At 52.2% G+C, this 24265-nt stretch overlaps 1 protein-coding gene across 3 annotated transcripts in view; it reads left to right on the top strand.

The window, feature by feature from the left end:
- The first annotated feature begins 283 nt into the window (after positions 1-283).
- Positions 284-24265, top strand: part of LMNA (lamin A/C) — a 42862-nt gene continuing 18880 nt past the window's right edge. Inside the window, exon 1 of one of the 3 annotated variants that reach the window (XM_087702973.1) lies at positions 284-717. In XM_087702973.1, the coding sequence (XP_087559099.1) occupies positions 365-717 (353 nt within the window). In that variant the 5' untranslated portion in view covers positions 284-364. The remainder of the gene's footprint in view (positions 718-24265) is intronic. The other 2 variants (XM_087702974.1, XM_087702972.1) reach the window with 2 other exon arrangements.

Here is a 24265-nt window from a genome sequence, read left to right as displayed (position 1 = left end):
GAAGGGATCCAAGCTGATTGGCAGCTCTGCCTGCCACTCTCCTCATCTTGCCCAAAGTCCACTCTAGTTATTACTCATTTGCGCCTTTGTTGCATTTACTGGCCAGGCATCTCCGGGGGCTCCGAGGGGGGGAGCAGAGCGTTCTCCGGCCCGGCGCCCCCTCCGCCTCCCCCGGGATGCCCCGGGGCTCTTCCGCAGGCGGGCGGCCCGGAGCTTCGAGGGCTCGGCGGCGCTCGTTTCGGAGGGCGGAGCCGGCGCTCTCCATCCCGCCCCGCGCTCCTCCCGGGGGTATTTGAGGCGGCGGCCAGGCCGGGAGTGACTCAGACGCGCCGCTGCCGTCAGCCGGAGAGCCTCGCCCGCCGCCATGGAGACCCCCGCCGGACAGAAGCGCGGCCCCCGCAGCGGGGCCACCCCGACGGCGCACTCGCCCGCGCGCATCACCCGCCTGCAGGAGAAGGAAGACCTGCAGGAGCTGAACGACCGGCTGGCCGTCTACATCGACAAGGTGCGGTCGCTGGAGTCGGAGAACGCGGGGCTGCGGCTGCGCGTCACCGAGTCCGAGGAGGAGGTCACCCGCGAGGTGGTGGGCATCAAGGCGGCCTACGAGGCCGAGCTGGGCGACGCGCGCAAGACGCTGGACTCGGTGGCCAAGGAGCGCGCGCGGCTCCAGCTGGAGCTCACCAAGGTCCGCGAGGAGTTCAAGGAGCTCAAGGCCAGGTGAGGCCCCCGCCCGGCACGGCAGCCGCCCCGCACTCCCCCACCCCCCCCCCGCCCGGCGCTCCTCTGCCCGGAGGCCCCGGGCGCCTCGTTGGGAGCGGCCCGGCCTCCTCCGCGCCCCCGACAGCCCCCCCTCTCTCTCCTCCCGCTTTCCGCTGGGTGGCCTGGCCGGCCGGTCCCGCGTGAGCTCCCCTCCGGCGGTCGGGCGTGGCGCTGAGCGCGTCCAACTCCCAGCCCGTCCGAGCCCAAATGTCGCCAACGAGGCACTTGGAGCCAACTGAGCCCAGGACGGCGCTGCGTGCGGCTGCCCTTGGGGTGGGAGGCGCAGGGCCAAGGCCGGGGCTCCCGGGACAGAGCGCGAGGCTTCCGAGGGGCTTTGGGTCGGGAGAGACGGAAGGAGAGAAACGGGGCCCCTCGAGGCGCAACCACGGCCGCCTCTGCTGAAGGCGCTTCTGGGATGGGATCCCTTGGCTGCCAAATGCGCCAAATGCGCCGCTGTAGTCGGGCACAGCGGTGGGAAAACTGTGTGTGTGTGTGTGTGTGTGTGTGTGTGTGTGTGTGTGTGTGTTAGACGGATTCTCCCCTCTTGCTTATGGTGTTGGAGGAGGAGATGTGTTGTGGGGGATTAGCTTTCTACTCCTTCACCCTGAGGACTAGAAGCTTTCATGCCTTAAAGCGTTTTAAACCTTTAATTTTTCCTTTTATTCTCCTTGTTAATTGCTCTGCCATTTATAGAGTACATAAATGGCATTAACAATTTGCCAATAGATTTAGTAATCTAAAACTTTTGGGGACCTGCTTTTTTGCAAGGGGAGGGGAAATTAATATTGTCCTGTATTAATCAGTACTTAGCTGGGCTGGATGGTTGTGCCTTAGTTTTCTTAAATGCAAACTTTGATTTCTTGCTTTGTCTTTGATCTTTTTTTGGGGGGGGGGAGTTATGATTTTCAGTCTGAAAGGCAACACCCTCAGCCTCTGATGGCAGAGCTGCTGTTGGTGAGAATAGTAGTAGTTATAGTAGTAGTAGTTAGACTTATATTCCGCTTCATAGGGCTTTCAGCCCTCTCTAAGCGGTTTACAGAGTCAGCATATTGCCCCCACAGTCTGGGTCCTCATTTTACCCACCTCGGAAGGATGGAAGGCTGAGTCAACCCTGAGCCGGTGAGACTTGAACAGCCGAACTGCAGAACTGCAGTCAGCTGAAGTAGCCTGCAGTGCTGCATTTAACCACTGCGCCACCTCGGCTCTTCAGTCCACACCAGCCCAGACTCGCTTGTGGTCTTCCTGGCAGAGAGAGAGGAGGGAGTTGGGGGAGGGGCTTCATCTTCAGTGTGCCAAGTGTGCCCCGCGATGCCAGTAACGGGGTAGGGTAGAGGCACCGTGGGCAGGGGCTGGTCCCCATCCAAAGACCCACCCTGGCTGCAGCTCATAATCCCACAGAACCCCCAAAGCAGCTTCTAAGCGGTTGGGTGTTCTGAGTGGTCTTCCCCAACAGAAACATGCCTGGCCTTGTTTGGAGGAGAGGGTCCTCCGTGAGTTGGCTGCAGAGGTCTTCCTGACGGGGCTCTGTTGCTTTCCGGTAATGGAGCTATGTACCTGTGGACTTCAACTCCCAGAATTCCACAGCTGGCTCTGGGATTCTGGGAGTTGAAGTCCACAGATTATAAAGGGGCCAGAGTTGCCCAATCCTGACCTGCACCAATGGAGGGGAGGAGCAGGGGGTGAAATTCAGCAGGTTCTGGAGAACCAGTAGCGGAAATTTTGAGTAGCTTGGAGAACCAGCAAATCCCACCTCCGGCTGGCCCCAAGAGTAGGGAGGGCATGGGGATGTCGCAGTATCCTTCCCCTGCCATGCCCACCCAGCCACGCCCGCAGAACCCGTAGTAAAAGAAAAAAAAGAGTTTGACCACTGGTTAGGAGAGCTCAAACTGCCGTGTAGAGCATTGAACCCCCCAAAACGTGGGACATCCAGTTGAGGCCATGTTGGGGAAGAGATAAAATTACATTCCGGTTTAGACGCTTAACATTCCTGACCTCCAACGACCTCATGATTTGGGCTTCCCACTTGCCAATCTGATTCTCTAGCAGGTTTGACAGTTCTAAGTTTTGTCTGCTTATTCACAACTTGAGTTCTGAGGGTTGACGTGGGGATGAATCCTGCATGCTGTGTCTTCAGCTGAACCTTCCTGGCTTCTGCACGGTTATTTTCACGTTTCTTGCAAAGGTTCCTGAGAAATTTTCACGTTTCTTGCAAAGGTTCCTGTGAAGGTCCTACAAGGACATTGCTAGTGATAAGTCAGTGATAAGCTAGTGATAAGTCAGTTTTTCTCAACCTTGGCCACTTGAAGATGTCTGGACTTCAAGTCCCAGAATTCCCCAGTCAGCGAATGCTGGCTGGGGAATTCTGGGACTTGAAGTCCAGACATCTTCAAGTTGCCAAGGTTGAGAAACACTGTGATAAGTGGACTAATGGGAAGTGTGCAAATAAATTCAACCCTCCTTCTGCGTGGATCTCTCTGGTGTTTGTGGTGCTGGGTGTGGCTGTCTTCATTTGGCACCTGTAATTAATCATTCTGCAATGTTACAGGTGTGCCAGAGCCCTGCTCCCTCCTGGCTGGGCGGTGATGATACATGGGCTTTGAGATGCCTCTGTCGGGGCTGACTTTGCTTTTACCTGAGATTGCTCAGGGCTCAGCTAAACTTCATTCCTGCCTGCTCAGATAGTTCAGCCAGCCCCACTTCCACAAAAATGTCATTTTCCATGTTGGGGGAGAGGGAAGGACTTAATTTTACGCCTAGGAGTAATCCTAGGATACAGAATAACAGAATTGGAGGGGGCCTTGGAGGTCTTCTAGTCCGACCCCCTACTCAGGCAGGAGACCCAAAATTATGCCTCAGAAAGGAGCTTTATGGGCTTGTAAAGCAATTCCAGATGTTGTAAAATGTTGACTTGCCCCTCCCCTGTGGCCACACGACCACATTTTGGGTGCTTTGAGGACCCCCTCACATGACCATGGTTTCTGCCCCAAAAAATGTTGCTTGGGAAAGTGGATTTGGAATTACAGCCCTTAATTTGCTTCCTGGCTGCATGTTTCTCTTAAAGGCCTTGTGACTTGCTTAATGAACACTATGAAAATGGGTTAAAAATAACCCCAGGTCTGGTCGTGGGGTGCCTTGACTTACAACCGCAATGACTTTTGGCCATCCCAGTTATGGTTGTAAGGTGAGGACTACCTGGTTGCTTCCTGAATGAGCAGCGACAAATATATTTTTTGGGGAAAGGTGACATCCAGGTATGGGAGGGGTCTTTCCTCAGCCATCCTGGCTTGGGGGGCACCCCAGAAGGACCTGAGCTTTGCAGGTTGTGACTTTCAAAATCGCCTCTTTGTGCTGTAAGGAAACCCAGTTTTCCCCCAGCCACGTTTTCTTTGGGTGAGTTACATTTGGGTCTTTACCTAGAGCAGTGTTTCTCAACCTTGGCAACTTGAAAATGTCTGGACTGTCAACTCCCAGAATTCCCCAGCCAGCATTCGCTGGCTGGGGAATTCTGGGAGTTGAAGTCCAGACATCTTCAAGTTGCCAAGGTTGAGAAACACTGACCTAGAGAGAGAGACTTTGTGGAATGGATTTTCCAGAACGATAAATAAATATTGCTTTCAGGAAGTCCTCAACACAGACCTAAAAGTCCAGGTGTTTTGTGAGTTACGCGGCCTCTTTCCAGGCTGACCCCATTTCATTAAAAGGCAGGAAGGTTGCTAAGCTGAAGCTCGCTCCATCCAAGGCGGAAAAAGCTGATTGCCCCTTAACGAAATGGACTGGGAAAGATGCAGCCAGGGTTAGAGTTAACCCTGCGTAAACCTGGTTATTGGTCATTGCACAACTTTCCTCCTACAAAAATAATTGCCCCATGAGTCAGTAAGCCGGCAGTACTAACTCACTGACTTCAGACTCTGAGTAGAGAAGGGAGAGAGAGAAGGAATTCCTTGTGTTCGTTTGGGCTGTCTGTCTGGATAGAAACTCGGCCTCTCCCAAGCTTTGGGGCCGACGGGTGAATCGACTCCTGTGATCCTCTTCTTCCCTGCAAAGATCCAGAAGTAAGGAGGAATTTCCTGGCAGTGAGAAACAACTAATCAGTGGGACGGTTTCCCTCCAGAAGTGGGTACTCCGTCGCTGGAGAGACCGGACACAATCACTTGTCTGGGATGGTGTAGGCCAGGGTCTCCTGCCTGAGCCGGAGGGCTGGACTACAAGGCCTCCAAGTTCCCTTCCAACTCGGTTATTCTGTATTCTATGGAGGGGCCAAATTTGTGGCCCAGAGCTGCATTGGAGTCTCCGGATGAGTGTCTCGGCCTGGATAAGACTTCCGGGATCTTTGCTGGCTTCCCCGGGGCGTTTCTTGGGGAGCATTAAACTTGGACTTTTATCTCGGTTCCCCAGACTAGGTCCGGGGACCTACGAAGTGATTATCTGGCACAGTGGCAGCTTCCTCCTTTTGTGACGCCCGCTCCCTTCTTTGGAAGCCTGGAAAAAGAAGACGGCTGCTCTGATGCGCTCCTCGGAAGCCAGCCGGTTTGGCTGAGGCTGGAGCGTGTGCCGTGTTTCTAGTCCTTAGTGTTTGTTTCTAGGGCTTCCCAATTTGTTTTTGTGACCCATAGGCATTAGGGGCATATTCCATAGTCTGGAATAAATTAATCGTCAGGGTATAAATCACTCTTTCTGGACCTTGGCAACCGTAAGATGCGTCGACTTCAGCTCCCGGAATTCCCCAGCCAGCTTTGCTGACAGGAATCCTGGGAATTGAACTTACGGTTGCCAGGATTTTAAAAAGACTGGTGTAAATGCAACTTTGCTGTGAGGAATGTCAACTCCAGGGTCTTGATCGTTACTGCAAGTCAGTTGGGGGAGAAGCTGCCTTCTTGCGAGAGCCTTTTTCCCCTTGGCCCCCCTCTCTCCACCTCTGGTCAGTTTTCCTGCCCTTTGCTCTGTCTTAAGTCCGTCCCCTGCAGCTGATACGCCCCCCCCGTCTGCCCCCAACTGAATGGCGGCCACCTCGCTGCCCATGTTTTCCGTGCGAGTTTCTTCCTCGGCCAGTTTTAGAAGTGACAGCTGCAGGCCGAGGCTTTGGGGAGGAGCCGCTGGGGAGGGTTGCTCCCCTTTTATCTCGGCCACCCATTTGCGGCTGGCATCCTGGATTGCCTCTGCTGGCTCACAGGCCCAGCATTCATGCAGAGGGCTGGGCAGTGCCTGGCGGGAGCCGTGTAGGACAAAGGCGGGGGGGGGGGGTTGGTTTGGGTGCCGAGAAGCCGGAACCTTTGAGCAGAGGTGTTGGGGATTGGGGGTTGGACGTGAAGACCTCCGAGGTGCCTTCCAGCCCTGTCATTCCACGAACTCCCTTCCAAGTGGGGGATTCTGCATTCCTCGGTGAGGAGAGAACTTGCTTTGCGGAGCCCCCAAAATAATCTTTCTAAGCTGACGTCTTGCTGCTCAAAGGGGAGCCTGAGCCTGCATCCAGGGCTATAACCGTCCGCTTCATTCTTGAGTCCCTTCCAGAATTGCTCCCAGCCCAGGGCCCTGTTTTCTGGAGGCCACTTAGAAGAGGCTTCCCAAAGCCATTAGCAGGGCAGGAGGGACCCCATTCCAGGAGTCCAACTTGACCTGGGTCTTGTGTTCAAATGTTCAAAGGTCCTTAACGTTCCTCACGTGTTCAAATGCCTTCAGAAGGTGCCCTCTCAGCTGCAGCTCCGGCTTCTCTACTTTTGGGGAGCTCTGGGGAGATTCCTGAAGTTGCTGCTTGGCCCTCCCTTCGTGCCAACTGTGCCAAGCAAGGCAGGAGCTGGCCCCTCAAGAGTGGGGTAGGCCGTGAGTAGCAAGGATCGCCCGCGTGCCAGCCGAGCTCTGGGTTGCCAACTTGGCAGAGAGGCTCTGGGCCTCCTCCATGTTGAAGGGAGGACCTTCCTCGGCCCCACCCCCCCCCGTGAATGGGCCACGTGGCAGTGCCAGGCTGCCCTGCGTGGCCCAGATTGGCCGTCCCCATGGAAACCAGCCGTTAGTTTTGATTTGAACGGCAGAGGAAGCGCCAAGCAGGACCGTTTCTGACTCATGGCGGCCACTCCTGCAGCAGCAATTATTCCTATGATTCATGCGCGGCTGGATCTTTCCAAGCGTGGGGCGCTGCCAAGTGGGATGGGGAAGAGCCGGAATGGGCAAGGTGCCCACTTGGAGGGAGGAGGCAGGAAGGAGGCCTCTCCGAATGCTGGGGAAGACCCCTCTCTGCCTGCTGGAGCTGCCTGCCCCCCCCTTTTTAAAAAATGCTACTTTTAGCTGTGCTTTCCCAAGGGATCCACACTTTCCAAGTTGTCATTCGCTCGGGCACAAAGCAGGATCTTGTAAATTTCCATGAGGATCCAGAGAGAGTGGAATGTGGACAAAACCAGTTTCCAGTCCCACTTCATCTGAAAACTGATTTTCCCCAACTCTGCTGGCTGTTCCCCCCCCTTCACCTTTTAAGGACATACCTGGGATCATTCAGGTACAGGTAGAAATGCAGCTGTGGTGGGACCCCTGTACTGGCAGGCTGCCTTCTCCTGCGGCTGCAGCCTTGTATGAGAAAGCCACCGCTTTTATGGTGACGTCCTTGCCATCAAGTGCCTCCATTCGCAAAAGAAGAGGGGGGCTTAAATAAACCCCCGGAAAAAAGCAGCCTATGGAAATGCCTGTCAAGACTTTCAATGACCTGTCAAGAGCTTTCCTGAAGTGTAGGGGGTTTGCTACAGGAAAAGGGGGCCCCAAACTCCAGGGACAACCCCTATAACATGGACTTCATTGGAAATACATGGATTTCAACTCCCAGAACTCCTCAGCTGGGGAATTCTGGCAATTGAAGTCCATCCATCTTTAAGTAACCACGTTTAAGAAATGCTACCCTAGAGGGAACATACTTAGGACCCCCAACCCAAAAAAAATATGTGCAAGAAAACAGTTTAAAGGTGGTCACCAGCCTTTGAATTCGGACCCAGGAGCAATGGGCAGCTTCAGACTTCATGATGTGTTGAAATGAAATGAGCAGCTTCTCTCCAAGTGTCCACGGTGCTGAAAACTAAGTATAACATGTAGCCTGCCCCCAAAGCGTTCAGCAGGAAGTCGCCTTGGGAAGCCCACACTTGGAAATACGGCATTCAGTTTTGGTCACCACGATGTAGAAAAGATGTGGCGTCTCTCGAAAGAGGGCAGAGAAGAGCAACAAAGAGGATTAGGGGACTGGAGACTAAAACATATGAAGAACGGTTGCAGGAACTGGGTGTGTCTACTTTAATGAAAAGAAGGACCAAGGGAGACACGATAGGAGTCTTCCAATATCTCAAGGGTTGCCACAAAGAAGAGGGAGTCAAGCTATTCTCCAAAGCACCTGAGGGCAGAACAAGAAGCAATGGGTGGAAACTAATCAAGGAGAGAAGCAACTTAGAACTGAGGAGGAATTTCCTGACAGTGAGAACAATTAATCAGTGGAACAGAAGTTGCCTCCAGAGGTTGTGAATGTCCCAACACTGGAAGTCTTTAAGAAGATGTTGGATAGCCATTTGTCTGAAACAGTATAGGGTTTCCTGCCTAGGCAGGGGGTTGGACTAGAAGACCTCCAAGGTCCCTTCCAACCCTGCTATATAAAAAAAGTTGGGGCGATTGTGCGAATGGGTCAGTGGCAGGGAACGAGGCTCAGGAGGTTCCTGGTTACTCTTCTTTCCTTTAATTCAGTGTTTCTCAACCTTGGTGACTTGAAGTCCTGTGGACTTCAACTCACCAAGGTTGAGAAACACTGCTTTAATTGACTCCTTTTGCCGTTTCCCTTGGATCCCAAACCACAAGAGGGGAACAACTAATTCTTTGCCAGGGTTACATCGCAACGAGAGAGAGGAGGAGGAGGAGGAGGGTCCTGTGCTCTGCCTTGTCAGCATGCTGGTTTTAGAGTGGAAACTTCTGTGGAGGGTGGCAATGTGTTTTTCTCTTATTTGGCCTTGAATGGCCTTGACTTCAGCCCACATCTGTCTTCAATTCCTCAGCTCCAGAGCCTCCGTGGCAATTATCTCCTCCCCAATCACACAACAACAGCATCGAGCCAGCTTTGTGTGGCTTCTGAAAACAGCCCCACTCTTTACATTTTTGTCTTCCTGATTGCTCGTCCTTTTTTCTACATTGCTGTGCAGGAAGTTTTTCAGGCTTGGGAAACGTCTGTTTGTGTCTGTGTGTACCTGCGCAGGGACACACCGTCTAAGCTACTCAGAATAAACTTTCCCCAGGTGGCTTACGAAACAGGTTAGAGCTGCTATTAAAAACAGACTAAAAGGAGCCGTTAAGTTTAAGGAATGCATGAGCAAGACAAACCCCAGAGCAGTGTTTCTCAACCTTGGCCACTTGAAGATGTCCGGACTTCAACTCCCAGAATTCCCCAGCCAGCTTTCGCGTATAAACAATTCAGTGTCTAGGACAGTGTTTCTCAACCGTGGCAACTTGAAGATGCCCGGACTTCAACTCCCAGAATTCCCCAGCCAGCATTCGCTGGCTGGGGAATTCTGGGAGTTGAAGTCCGGACATCTTCAAGTGGCCAAGGTTGAGAAACACTGCTCTGGAACAACAGTTGTCTGCAGCAATTGTGTTGTTTTTTCAGGGCAGAGCAGCTGCCACCGATGCCCATGGTGCTGGCCACGGAGGTGGCTTCTTTGATGAGTTGCAAACAGAGTGGGGATTCCCGTTCCTCTCTCCTCCTCACCTGAGTCCACTCTGAAGGGCTTAGCAAAAGTGCCTTTCCTGACTGGGCTCCACCATTGGGGCGAGATCTGGATGCCCTTCGTTTGGGGCAACAGGGATGGACCCCTGGAAACTGGGAGAAGGACAGCCGGCACGCCCACCATCCTGGGCAGTTTCTCCTCTTTGAACCATGGGACCGATACAGGATAATCTTTGTAGCTCAAGAGCTGAACTGCGGGGTCCTTGGTGCTCTCTGAGCTTGGTGGTTTCCTGGCAGACGTTTCATGACCCAACTAGGTAACGCCATCAGTGCTAGAGCCATGCTTTTTCTGCTAAGAGCGCTGAGGATGAGTGTGGTGGGGGGCTGGGGAGCAATTCCCTTTGATGTCTGGGGCTTTCCTCCTCAGCCCCCTCCGGAGGTCTTGCTTTCCCGTCTTGGAAACGAACCTCTCTGTTCTGCAAGCTGCCTTCCCTTTCCCCTGGGACGAAGGCAGAGAGCCGCCTGCCCTCCTGCCCCTTCTCCAGCTGAGCTGCTTTCTGGATTGTGCAGTTTAACCTGATTATTGCCACCAGGCACTTCCTCCTTGGCGCTGCCCAGCTCCAGCCGAGAGTCTTAATGAAGAGAAGTGGGCCCTTTGCTTAGGTCTCTGTGGGCAGGTGCGGGGGCTGAAGGGCAAACCCACCTCCCAGATGGAGGGCCTTCTCTGTGGCTGCTCCGACCCTCTGGAACGAACTCCCCATGGAGATTCGTACCCTCACCACCCTCCAGGCCTTCCGCATAGCCCTTAAAACCTGGCTGTTCCGACAGGCCTGGGGCTAAAGACTTGCAGCCCCACTTCGAATGGTATGATTGTTGTGCTTTTTAATTGTGTATGGTTTTTTTTATGTCTTGTAACTTGTCTGTTTTTCCCCTCCCTTGAGTTGTGAGCCGCCCTGAGTCCCTTTCAGGGAAAAGGGCGGCATACAAATAAAGCAAAATGAAAATGAAATGAAGTGGAGGGAGGATGCATAGGGAGGGATGGTTACCTGGCTTGTCAGTGTCTCTGTGTCCGCATGGGACACCTACACCTGCTGGCTTTTTTTCTCAGGAGCCTTGCCTGATCCAGTTGGCCCCAGGAGGGGCTTCCTGCCTTTGGCTCCCCTGAACAGTTTCGTCCCTGGAGACCCTTCCTCCCAGGGGGTCTTTGGGGAGAAACCTTCTCGGGTCTGACAGAGACAAGCCGCCTTCTCTGGACTCGGCTCAGCCTGTGTGAAAGCAGAGACGCCGTGTGTGTGGGTGTGTGTACTGCATGGCAGCTGTGCTGGCTGGGGAATTCTGGGAGTTGAAGGGCCCAAGGGTGACCAATGCCCAAACTGCCTATACTGACCACTCCAACAGCCCTCGGAGCATCACACGCTTCCAGAGGGTCAGCGGGTGTCCGGGTGCCGGAGGGAGACAGACGGTCCCTCTTGAAGCAGTGGGAATGCTGCTGCGTGGCGGGGGGGGGGGGAGCCAGGCGTCCTCCGCAGACTTGGGATGAAGGAGGGAGGCAGGACGGAGGGAGCCGGGGGGGGGGGGTCCCTTGGGAAGCCCTGCAGGGGCCTGTGGGCCAAGTGGAGCCGTGGGAGAGACGAGGCTGCCTGCTGGCCTCGCGAGGAAGCGGAGAATTCCAACATGCACCCACACGCCCTTCCTCGGGGCCGACAGGGGGGACATGGGTTCGGATTCCGACTCAGGGTGCCCCCCGCCCTGCTGGTTCCACCCAGCGAGCGTGCCAGGTCAGTCTGGGCCAGGTAAAGAAATCTTGCTTGTGTGGCCTGGATGACCATCTGTGGCTGGAACAGGTTTTTCAAGCATTGCTAGGCAAAATGCACCCAGCCGAGAATCCGAGCAGGATAGCAAAGGAGCAGGCAGACGCTGAGTCTTTCTTGCTAAACACTTGCAGGCCTTGTAAACAGGCCCCAGCGCTGTGGGAGGAGGGCTGACGCTACGAGTCTCTGTCGCCCACCCTGGGACCCTGGCAGCGTCTTTTCTGCCTCGGGGCTTGGAGGGTGAGGCTTTTGCGAGGGGCAGCCTGCAAATGCTCTGAGTTTCTCCCCCTTCCACAACTGACCCGTCAGGGCCGAGAGTCCAGCCCGCCTTTCTTGGTGCAAGCTGGCCAGCTCCGGTCTCCTGGGCTCCATTCAGGATACGGAGGGGACTGCCAACCTGAGCCTGTTGCCCGAGGCTTTTGGGGTGGGCTGGGGTCACTTCCCCATGGCTGCTCTCTGATCAACAGGATGTGAGTCGAAAGAGAAGACTGCCCTCCTTGCCTGGAAGGATGGGTGGGTGCCATTCGGCAGGCTTATAGCACGGGGGCAAAGAAATGGGTGTCCCGAGCTCCCTTGCAGAGGCGAGATGAAATCCCCCATGCCCATCTTTGCCAAGGACGTCTGGAAATTGGGTAACTGCCACTTCTGGAACAAGTTGGCTTGCTCGGCAATCCTGAACAAGTTGGTTTCTGTTTGCATCAGAGGGATAGGATGCCAATGCTCTCCGTTGGCTACAGTCATTCATCGAAGCCCTGAAGGCATGGAAGGGCTCCATATGTCGGAGAAGAGCAGGCAGAAACAGGGGCGGAGTTAAGCGAGTCATCAGTGCAGAGTCCTTGCGTTGCCACAAATCAGGGCTGCAATTCAGCCGGTTGTGTGCTGTTGGGGCGAACCAGTAAGTGCAGTGGTTCCCCAAACTTGGCAACTTTAAGACTTGTGGACTTCAACTCCCAGAATTCTCCAGCCAGCTCTGGGGATGGGGAGGCAACTTTACCTGCATCCCATAACGGGCAGCTTGGCTCTTACCTGATAAAAGCCCCGTTCAGAAACCTGGCATTTGACTTCCACAATTTGCTTTATTTTATTATTCCTCCCTGGAAGAAAAACTGAATGAAATGACGACAACAACAAGAGGGGGAAGGAAGAAGGAAGAAGAGGAGGAAGAAGAAAAAATTGAAATATGTGAATCTGAAATTAGGAGGACCTCCCCGTCCCAAAGCTGCTTCTCTAACCTACCTACCTTCTTCCCCCTCTTTTATTTTTTAAAGAGGGTCCTAGTTGAGGGTGTTGTCACCTCTTCCCTGCAACCGGGTCAGTTTAGAGCAGTGGTTCCCCAAACTTGGCAACTTTAAGAGTTGTGGACTTCAACTCCCAGAATTCTCCAGCCAGCTCTGCAGAGCTGGCTGGAGAATTCTGGGAGTTGAAGTCCACAACTCTTAAAGTCGCCAAGTTTGGGGAACCACTGTTTTAGCGTTACAGCCCAGCTGTCAGCACAAGCAGTTGCTCCCCTCTGCACATTCCGGGCGTTGCATTGTCTGCAGGGAGCAACTGGGGATTTGCATCCCTTCTGCCTGTCCTTCCACGGAGGCTGAGATGGAAGGAAACATGAAACCAGGCCTGGCTTTACCCCCCTTCGGTTCTTCAGTCGGGGGCTGCTCCGGGTGGTTCCTGCAGGCCTCGTGCTAAATGGGGGGGGGGGGGAGAGAAGAGGGCCACCTGTTCTTCTGGGACTTTCCCTCCCAAGGTTTAGGGGCAGCTGTTGTGGGTCTCCAGGATCCATCGCGGATTGTCCCCTGGAAGTGAGGACATGTTGGGGAAGAAGGACAGCCCACCTGCCATTTGGCTGGCTTTGCACAGAGAGGTGTGGAGCCATTAATCTGGTCAACAACCAGATTGTGGTTGAGTGAAACACTCTTTTAAATGAGAGGCTTAATAGGCAAAATAAGGTCTAAAATGGAAATCCGGGGGATGGTGGAGTCGTCACGTGTAAAGAAATTACATGCTCTCACACCCAAGTACGGCTGCCTGCATCTTCTGTACTAAGTGGGGAAAAAGCAAATGGGTTTTATAGCTGAGGTGGCTAAAAATAATTTAAAGCAGGATCATTTTTACCCCCATGGAAATAATCCAAAACCAGCAGCGGTTTTTTTTTCCTAGAGCAGTGTTTCTCCACCATGGCTGCTTGAAGAGGGATGGGTTTCAACTCCCAGAATCCCCCAAACTCAGAGACCACCGAGGACCACCCAGTTCCTGAGCTGTTCCTTCCCTGTGGCTTCGACCTCTGGCTATTCCTTGGGCTGGTTTCGCTCCTAGGCCCAGTCCTTGTGGCTGGAGCCTTTCTCAAAGTTAGCAATAGCAGTTAGACTTATCTACCGCTTCATAGGGCTTCCAGCCCTCTCTAAGCGGTTTACAGAGTCGCAAATCGCCCCCACAGTCTGGGTCCTCATTTCACCCACCTCGGAAGGATGGAAGGCTGAGACAACCTTTGAGCCGGTGAGATTTGAACCGCCGAACTGCAGATCACAGTCAGCTGAAGTGGCCTGCAGTACAGCACCCTAACCACTGCGCCACCTCGCCTCTTTTTCTTTCTCTCTCCTCACTTTCTCTTTCTTTCTCTCTTTCTCTCTCTCTTTCATTCTCTCTCTTTCTCTCTCCTCTCTCTCTTTTTCTCTCTTTCTTTCTCGCTCTCTTTTTCTTTCTCTCTTTTTCTTTCTCTCTCTTCTCTTTCTCTTTCTTTAGCAATAGCAATAGCAGTTAGACTTATCTACCGCTTCATAGGGCTTCCAGCCCTCTCTAAGCGGTTTACAGAGTCAGCATATATTTCCCCCAACAACAATCCGTGTCCTCATTTTACCCACCTTGGAAGGATGGAAGGCTGAGTCAACCCTGAGCCGGTGAGATTTGAACAGCCGAACTGCAGTCAGCTGAAGTAGCCTGCAGTGCTGCATTTAACCACTGCGCCACCTCAGCTCTCTTCATCCCTTATCCAAGGTTTGCCTGGACCCTTCAGGGACCCTTCATCCTCCAACCCAGGCTAGGAGGGGCTTCGTACATCTGAGCTAACCAAATGTTGCTCTTTGTTTCCATGCTATATAACGGTCACTGTAACTTACAGGATTCTAGATTGCCTTGATATTTAACAGACTAAGAGAGTTGGGAGGGACTTTGGAGGTCATCTAGTGACTAGTCCACCCCTCTGCTCAAGCAGCAGCCCTTATACCATTCCAGACAAGAAGCATTCCAGTCTCTTCTTAAAAGATCCACAAATTCCACGAGTTACCATATTTTTTGGAGTATAAGAAGCACCTTCCCCCCCCTCCAAGAGGCAGAAAATCTGGGTGCGTCTTATACACTGAATACAGCATTTTTGGCCTCCCAAAACCCCGCCCCCTTCACAAAAATGGATGTGCAGAGGCTTTGGGACGGGCCGTTTTTTACTTGTTTTTGCCCCCCCCCCAGCCCCCAGGAGCCCTTTGCAGGCCTCCTGGGGGCTGGGGGGGGGGGTTGGGAGGTCTGCAGAGTGCAATTTTTTTAAAAAAAAATTACCTCTTCAAAATCTTGGTGCGTCTTATACTCCGAAAAATAGGGTAACTAGTTCCACTAGTTAATTGTCCTCACTCTTAGGAAATTTCTCCTTAGTTTAGATTGCTTCTCTCCTTGATTAGTTTCCTTCTGTTGTTTTTCCGTCTTCTGGTGCTTTGGAAAGTAGGTTGACCCCCCCCTCCTCTTTGTGGCAGCCCCTCCCCTAATCCTTCTCTTTATTACACTACACTTACCCCGCTTCCTGCTAATTTAGCCTCCAGACCCTGAATTAACTTGGCCCTCTTTCTAGAGTTGGAACATCTGCATTCCGGCCTGTGCAGAGGTGGCTGGGTCCTTTTTAAAAGCTTGTGAGATGCTAGAAGGTGAGAGAGTGTGCGCTTTGCAGAGGCTGTGCAAAGCAGGCGAAAGCGGCGTGTTGGCCTCCAAGTGTTAAACCGCCATCTCGGAGCCCCGTTGTGGCTTCAGGGCTGCTCCCGTGCAGGCAGGCAACCTTGCGCCAGCCCCAGCATGCTCAGACAGCCGGGCGCAGCTTTTGAAGGAGACGAGGGTTTTTGGCAGCAGCCGGCAGCTGCCTTGGCCACGTGGTAGGGAGCTGCCGGCTAGTGCCAGGGCCTGGGGAGAGTTTTCCCAAGGACTTCGCACCTTCTAATAATTAACCTCTTGCTCCTTCAAGTTGGGGAGAAGAACGGAGAGATGATGTTTGTTTGCAATGCTGAATAAACGGTAGTTTATTAGGTGGAGCACTTGGGCGTGACGGTTTTTTACCATGCAAACAGTTTTTTTAAAAACAATCTGAAGATTTAATCATTCTGCTTGAGGTGCATGGATGGGAACCCAAAGTATTTAAACAAACTATTCTTCAAAATCAGGGTTCCCGAATCCCGGCAACTGTAAGACTACAACTCCCAGAATCCCCCACCTGCCCTGAAGCCTTAAAGTTGCCGTGCTTGGGAAACACAGGTCTAGGTGAACACCCACTGATTTAAACGAAGAGAGTCTCCACGTCTTTCTTCAGTGCCTTAAAGCAGTGTTTCTCAACCTTGGCAACTTGAAGATGTCCGGACTTCAACTCCCAGAATTCCCCAGCCAGCATTCGCTGGCTGGGGAACTCTGGGAGTTGAAGTCCGGACATCTTCAAGTTGCCAAGGTTGAGAAACACTGACATAGATGGTAAATCATAGATAACAGAGAGAAAGAGAGGTGTTAGAGATGATACATAAGAGTAGATAGGAGATGGATGGATGATAGATAGATAGATAGATAGATAGATAGATAGATAGATAGATAGATAGATAGATAGATAGATAGATAGATAGATAGATAGATAATACATAGATCAGTGTTTCTCAACCTTGGCAACTTGAAGATGTCCGGACTTCAACTCCCAGAATTCCCCAGCCAGCATTCGCTGGCTGGGGAACTCTGGGAGTTGAAGTCCGGACATCTTCAAGTTGCCAAGGTTGAGAAACACTGCCTTAAAGGACAGATAAATGTTGAATGCTGGCAATGAATCCACTCCTTCCCCTTTAATGGATTTGCCTGGCAAGGAAGCAGCTGCCTGTTAGCTGGATCTGGTTTGGTTCTTAAGCCCTTGCCAGCCACAGGCTCCGAAACAAATGATGTAAATTGGGGGTGGGGGGGGGAAAGGAGCCCTTGGAGGGCCAACCAAAGCCTCGTGAAGGCTCAAATCAGAGCAGCAGCTGCCGGCCTCCCACACCCACCCAACCGGATCTGTTTCTCCCTCCCCTTCGGCACAGGGCGGCCCTTGACGTCAGCCACGGCTGGGAAGAAAACCCTGCTTTGTTTGCCATCTTTGGGAGGAGCTGTGCCCTGAATTCTTGCGTGGTGGCATGATGCCCGCCACGCTCTGGCCCCTCTCCCACCCACCCAGATGGGTTGCGTCACACTGCAGGGGCAGGAAGCTGGGTGGGGGTCTCCCTGGGAAGTGGGGAGGGCAAGGAGGACGTGAGCATTCTCTTTTGGGAGAGAGCCGGGCTGTTCTGGGAAAAGAAGGCATTGAATTGCCTGGTGGGTTTTGGGCCTCCTGTGAGCTTTGGAAGCTGGCACGAGGTCAGTCCACGCCCAGCTTCCTTGCCAGGATTGGGGGCTGAGTCAGTGGACAAAAACTGTCTGGAGGGGGAAACACGCCCTGAAATGGCCTCCAACTTAGAAAACGGAGAATCCCGAGAAATCCTTCCTCCTTTTGTTTCCCCTTACCAAGGGACTTGCATGGCTCCTTTAAGCCTGGAAGGGCCTGGAGTGGGTTCATAACGCTTTCAGAAAAGCAGCGTGAGAGAGAATAGGAAGGGATCCTGGAGGTCTTCTAGTCCAACCCCCTGTTCCAGCCAAATGGCTGCCCAATCTCTTCCCCACCCCTGGTTTCTTCAGCCCTTCGCTTTAGGCAAATCATGTTTGCGACCCTGAACTTGCCCAGAGTTGTCCCAAGAGGGAGTCAGGCAGCCCTATGGATTTTCTTAATATAAATAAAAATGCCTCCCCCCCCCTTTTTAGCTAAATTCCCAGGACAGTTTTTAATGAACTTTTTTGGCATCAAGGCAGATGTTTTTATTCTTCTGGCTAAGATTTCGCTTGCTTTCTATTTTTATTTCTTCAGGTCTAATAGTTACAGTATTCCCCTAAGACAGTGGTTCCCAAACTTGGCAACTTTAAGACTTGTGGACTTCAACTCCCAGAATTCTCCAGCCAGCTCTGCAGAACCACTGCCCTAAGATACATTATTTGGCATCTTTTCTTAGTGATGTTGCTGTTTTCCCCAGATGAAAAAAAAAAGGACTTCCGGGATTGGATTGAACTCTTGGGTGGAGCAGATCCTGGGTGTGACTGTCAGGCTTCCCTGATCCTTGGGATCTGGAATGCAAAGGTAGACTGCTTTTGAGGAGGAAGGCTCTGTTTCGATGCCCTAATGTTGCTCGTTTAGAGGCGCCAGTTTTAGAAACGGGGTCTATGAAACCGTTCTTACATGTTGCCTTTAAAACACGCAGCTGCACCGTCTGAGAACTTTCCATCAGGCGTTTTGGGCCTTTCAGCATTCCTGTTTCTGTACAGCTGGCAGCCTTGGCAGCTCCTCCTCCCCCCTCTCCTCCTCCCCCCCCCTTTCAGTGGGCCCACTTCAGCTTCTACCCCATTGGCGGATTTATTTTTCTTTTTTCCTCCTTCTCTTCTTCTTCTTCTTCTTCTTCTTCTTCTTCTTCTTCTTCTTCTTCTTCTTCTTCTTCTTCTTCTTCTCCTCCTTCTTCCTTCTTCCTTCTTCCTTCTTCCTTCTTCCTTCTTCCTTCTTCCTTCTTCCTTCTCCTCCTCCTCCTCCTCCTCCTCCTTCTTCAGTGGACCCACCATTGGTAGATTTCTTTTTCTCTTCTTCTTCTTCTCCTTCTTCCTTCTTCCTTCTTCCTTCTTCCTTCTTCCTTCTTCCTTCTTCCTTCTCCTCCTCCTCCTCCTCCTCCCCTTCAGTGGACCCACCATTGGTAGATTTCTTTTTCTCTTCTTCTTCTTCTTCTTCTTCTTCTTCTTCTTCTTCTTCTTCTTCTTCTTCTTCTTCTTCTTCTTCTTCTTCTCCTCCTTCTCCTTCTCCTCCTCCTCCTCCTCCTCCTCCTCCTCCTCCTCCTCCCCTTCAGTGGGCCCACCATTGGTAGATTTCTTTTTCTCTTCTTCTTCTTCTTCTTCTTCTTCTTCTTCTTCTTCTTCTTCTTCTTCTTCTTCTTCTTCTTCTTCTTCTTCTCCTTCTCCTTCTCCTCCTCCTCCTCCTCCTCCTCCTCCTCCTCCCCTTCAGTGGGCCCACCATTGGTAGATTTCTTTTTCTTTTTTCCTCCTCCTCTTCTTCTTCTCCTTCTCCTTCCTTCTTCCTCCTCCTCCTCCTCCTCCCCCTCCCCTTCAGGGGGCTTCTACCCCATTGGCGGATTTATTTTTCTTTTTTCCTCCCCTTCTTCTTCTTCTTCTCCTCCTCCTCCTCCTCCTCCTCCTCCTCCTCCTCGAAAGACCAGGTGTTTCTCCTGAGTTTTGTCAGTGAGCTGAAGCCCAGTGAGGAAAGTTGGTGTGTGTTGTGAGTGATCTGTGCACACAACAATTCTGGGCTTCTGTCTTGGAGCCAAAGAGGCTTCAGCTGCGAAGGGAGTCAGTTGCAAAGCTTCCCCCAAGTGGCCGGCAGCAGCTGCTCCTTCCTCCCTGAGGAATGCCTGGCCCAGGGATGCCTGGGTCTTTCCCAACACCGGGGACTCAGGTCCTTCCAGGAAGGACACCTGCAGGTTCTCCCGCCTGCCTGCACCGCAGACCAGGGTTGCAGGCAAGGCAGAGTGTGCGTGGGTCTTTTTGTGGGCAGAGACCTTCCTAAGGCCACCCCAAGCCTTGAAATGTGGGGAGAGGATCGAATGGTTTAGGACAGTGTTTCTCAACCTTGGCCACTTGAAGATGTCTGGACTCCAACTCCCAGAATTCCCCAGGTATAAACAATTCAGTGTCTAGGACAGTGTTTCTCAACCTTGGCAACTTGAAGATGTCTGGACTTCAACTCCCAGAATTCCCCAGCCAGCAAATGTCCAGACATCTTCAAGTTGCCAAGGTTGAGAAACACTGGTTTAGGAGGAAGAGGCCTCAGTGGAAGGTGGAATTGGGGAAAGGAACATGACTTTCGTGGTTGATGAATTAGCCACAGTACCAGCTTCCCTTCCTACCTGGTTGTGACTTGCTAAAGCCGTGTTGTGAAAGGACCTGTTTGGTCCATCTGCCCCGTACTCTCAATCCCAGAGAGAAAAGGAGTGAAAAGGCCCATTTGGGGAACGAGAGAGCCGAGGTGGCGGAGTGGTTAAATGCAGCACTGCAGTTCAGCAGTTTGGCTGTTCAAATCCCACCAGGCTCAAGGTTGACTCAGCCTTCCATCCTTCCGAGGTGGGTAAAATGAGGACCCAGATTGTTGTTGGGGGCGATATGCTGACTCTGTAAACCACTTAGAGAGGGCTGAAAGCCCTATGAAGCGGTATATAAGTCTACTGCTATTGCTATTGCTATTGCTTGCTCCCCGAGATGATAGGGAAATTATTTTTTTTAAATTAACTTTATATGCTGCCCATCTCCCTCTCAAGCATCTCTGGGTGGCTTCCAATGTCATAAATACAATGTGATTCTGAAAACCCCAAAACTGCTTCTCACTTATTTTGGCCATGTCATGCGGGGGGGAATTCACTGGACAAAGAAATGATTATGATGGTTAGCGGTGAAAGGAAACCCGGCCGCCAAGGAACACGGGGGGCTGGACACCCTCTCGGCCAGAGCAGAGAAGGAGCAGAAGGAGCCGCAGTGCCAGATCAGAAGAGGGGGGGAGTCCTGGCCCAGAGAATCGCCCAGAGACTGCATTGTCATCTTCAAAACAATGTTAAAAAACCTTAGAACACTCGGCATCAAAAATTACAACGAAGTATTTTAGCCAAAAGGAGCCCTCTGCTCCATCTCCTCCCAGCCCTCTGAAGTGGCCATGCCCCAGTGGGCTGGAGGGGCAAAAGGCTTGGCCCACTGGTTGTGGCTTCTGAGCACTGAGGTTTGAACCCCAGTCCCCAGATCTGTGCAGGGCTGGGTCTGCCACTGCAACCCCCACCTGCCTTCCAGCAAGACCCCCCCCCCCTTAGCTTTCTGCCTTCTCTCGGCTGCTTCGGCCCTGCAGCCCTTCCCGTCAGCTGGAGCAGCCAGTGCCTCTCTCTCCCTGCTCATGCCACCACCCTTTCGCGCCCAAGAGAAGTTATGGGGCTTTGTTCGTTTTCCCGGACTCTCTTGGGGGGTGGGTGCAGGCAGATCCCCTGGGTGGATGCCAGGCCTTTCCTCAGCCCAGAGGAATGCCAGCTGTCAGCTGCCTGCCAGGCGCCTTTCCCAGGTGAGCAGCGTCAGGATCTCCTCCTAGTGGTGGGGGGCATCTGCAACCACCCACAGGTGAGGAGGTTTTTCTTCCCAGGAGCCACCAGTGGGGGGAAAAAGAGTGGGGGGGGGGCTGCATCACATGCTACTTTCCATGTAAATATGTTTTATTTTCATTTCGTACAGTCACATATATACTGTGCATAACCGGGGCATATAACATTGAACAATAAACACAGCCCTCCCTCTTGTCAACAATACCCCCCAAAATACAAACCCAATATGCCACTTCGACCCACCATACAGCCTTTCTTTCGCTCCCCTCCAACTTTCGTTCTTCCCTCCAACATTCCCCTCTACCCTACTTCCCCTCCGCCTCTACCACTCCTCTCTCCCAGTACACTCCCTCCCTCCCTTCCTTCTCACCCTCCCTCCCATCCTCTCTCCCACCCTCTCTACCCCTCTTTCTTCTTTCCCTCTACTCCTCCCTTCGGTGTATTTCTACTATCTATCAATATATTCAGCTTGTCATATTTTTAAAAATATGACAAGCTGCATCACATGCTCCTGGGCGTGGCAGACTGGGCGGGCGTGGCCAGCTTGACGCCACTCCCCAAACTTGCTGGCATGTTTCCTCTTCGCCGTGGGTAGAGCAGGCCAGCTCCATGTGGATTGGCCCCTTGCATTTTCCCACATGGCCCCTGGGGTCTTGTGTTTGATACCCCTGTTCCTTTCCAACCCAGGAGACCCTATGCCATTCCGAGAAATCTCTGCCCGAGCTTTCCTTGGCAAATCTCCCACAACGGAGGACCCGTAAGCCTTGGAGGGAAGCTGTCCCACTGACCACTTCTCCTGCGGTTGACTTCTTCTGTGCCGTCCCCAGGGCAGACCAAGCTGAGGAAAGGGCAATAAACGCTTTCCTTTAAAAAAATTCCCCTTTGGAAGTTTGAATGTTTTTGCCTAAATATGGCCTGAAAGGGGACCTAATTCTCACGGAGGTCTTCCAACTAGACAAGGAGAACCGAAATGGGTGAGAAGCCCTCTCCTCCTTCCCTTCTTCACCGGAGGGGATGCCCAGAGCCTGGGCTTTGAGCGCATCGGGAGACTCTGATGGGGAGGGAAAGGACCTTTTCGTTTCTGTTCCTCCTTCATGCAATATTGAATATCTTGTTTCCTGCATCTGGTCAGCTGGAAACTTAGTCACATAAAGATCCATTTATGCATAGAGAGTTTAGCTGCTGCTCCTGCTCTTGCTGGGAATGTGTGGGGCCTGTATTGGCAGTCCTCTACTTATGACCATCTGTTTAGCAATTGTTCAGAGTTATGACCAGTCCTGAAAAAAGGTAATTACAGCCAGTTCTGGCACTCACAACTTTGAAGCAACCGGCTGTCCTGGGATTGTGATCCAGGCACTTGGCAATTGGCTGGCCCTTATGATGGTTGCCGTATCCTGCAGTCCTCTGATCGCCACTTGTGACCCTCCCGGGCAGCTTCTGACAATCCCTGGGGAGGTTGGTAGGAAAGGTCATAGGTCACAGTCAAGTGGTGTCTTAATGGCTCTGGGTAATTTGCTCAACGCCCTTTGCAAAAAAGCTCATCACGCACTGTCCCCCTTAACAACTGCACTGCTTAACAATGCATTTCCAGTCCCTGTTGTGGTAACATAGGATGAATGGTTGCAATTAACCAGTGGAACAGCTTCCCACCAGAAATTGTGGCTGCTCCCCCATCGCTGGAGGTTTTTAAGAAGAGACTAGACAAGTCACTTGGTATAGGTTCTCCTGCTTGAGGAGGGGGCTGGACTAGAAGACCTCCAGAGTCCCTTCCAGCTCATTCTAGGGGTGAAAGGCTACCAATTCACTGGAACTGGTAGCAACAAATGCTTCCGGTTCCCCCAACCAGTAGTTAAAAAATGCTTTTAAAAAGTTAAAAAACAAAAAGGCTCCCATGATTGTCACAGCTGATGAACCTTTTTAAAAAGTATTTTTACTACCTTTTCTCCCAACTGGTAGCAAAAAAACTGCTTTAAAAAGTAAAAAAAAAGGGTTCTGACTGTCAGCTGGTTGACAATTAGCTGTGCTGGGGAATGTCACTCTTCCCCCCTCCCTTTTTTTTTGCTTTTTAAAAGCATTTTTACTGCTTATTAGTCCCAACTGTGACTCTGTGAGGTTCCTGCTTGTTGCAGGGGGCATTTTGTGCGAGGTCCAGCTGCTTCTGCGTTGTGTGAGAGTCAATTGTGTAGGAGTCAGTTGTGTAGCTTTTGCGTACATTGTGATAGTTGGTTTTTTGAGCTCTTGTGTCTGTGTGAGATTCCTGCTTGTCGCAGGGGGCATTTCGTGTGACGTCCAGCTGCTTTTGCATTGTGTGAGAGAGTCACGTGTGTGGCTTTTGTGTTGTTTGCGTGTGAAGTGTGAAAGTTGGTTTTTGAGCTCGCCCGTCATATGACCAAGCCACACCCAGAGACCTGGTAGGGAAAACGTTTGGATTCCACCACTGGCTCATTCTACAGTCCAACCAAGAGAAGGACGAAGGGTGACATGGTAGCAGTCCTCCCATATCTGAGGGGCTGCCGTTGAGAAGAAGGGATGGAGGAGCACCTGAGGGCAGGGCAGGAAGTAACGGCTGGAAGGAAGAGAGGAAAGCAAAGGAGAAATTTCCTGACAGTCAGCACAATCAACCAGAGGAGCAGCTTCCCTCCAGAAGTTGTGGGGGGGCTCCATCACTGGAGCTTTTTATGAACAGACTTTTATTTTATTTATTTATTTATTAGACTTCTATACCGCTTAATAGGGCTTTCAGCCCTCTCTAAGCGGTTTACAATTTTTTTAGCAAATTGAGTCAGCAACTTGCCCCCATAGTCTGGGTCCTCATTTCACCCACCTCGGAAGGATGGAAGGCTGAGTCGACCTTGAGCCGGTGAGATTTGAACCACTGAACTGCAGATCACAGTCAGCTGAAGTAGCCTGCAGTACTGCACCCTAACCACTGCGCCACTGGACAGCCATTTGACTGGAATGGTCAAGGGTTCCTGCCTTAAGGGAGGGGTTGGGCTAGAGGACCTCTAAGGTCCCTTCCAACAGGGTTAATACTGTTATCCTGTAAATTGGGGACGACCTGTAACCTGAAAGGGGAACCAAACCCATCGTGGCAAAATTGCCTTTGAGGAAGACGATCAAGTTGGAAGCGGAAAAGGCGACAGGAGGAGGGGGCCGCCTCAGATTGGCAGCAGCTGGTGGCCCCAACAAGGTTAATGGAGACCAGATGTTGCTATTAATATTCAATAAATGCATAATTGTTCCTCTTCCATTTCACAGGCTTTAGAAAAGCATCGCCCCTTTGTGTTGAAAGCAACACTGGGCTTGGCTCACCGAGGCCCAGATTCCACATACTTGTTTATGGGCTAGAACAGTGTTTGTGTGTGTGTGTGTGTGTGTGTGTGTGTAAGTGTAAAGACCAGCTTGCATTTTGCAACTCTGAACTTCGAGGGGGGCCGTTGGGTTGTGCAGGCACCCCGTGTGCCACATCGATGATTTCTTCCAGCAACCCTCTTGGAGAGAGTCCCTGTTTCTGTGGGAGGATCCGGGTGGGGCCCTCAGCGCCCACAAAACTCTGCTCTGCT

Source organism: Thamnophis sirtalis, unplaced genomic scaffold, assembly GCF_051295495.1.
Source record: "Thamnophis sirtalis isolate CommonGarterSnake01/CBP01778 unplaced genomic scaffold, rThaSir2_p1.2 scaffold_18, whole genome shotgun sequence".
Lineage (NCBI taxonomy): Eukaryota > Metazoa > Chordata > Lepidosauria > Squamata > Natricidae > Thamnophis > Thamnophis sirtalis.
The sequence above is the reverse complement of the archived record's forward strand: the minus strand, read 5'-3'. Positions and strand labels throughout refer to the sequence as shown.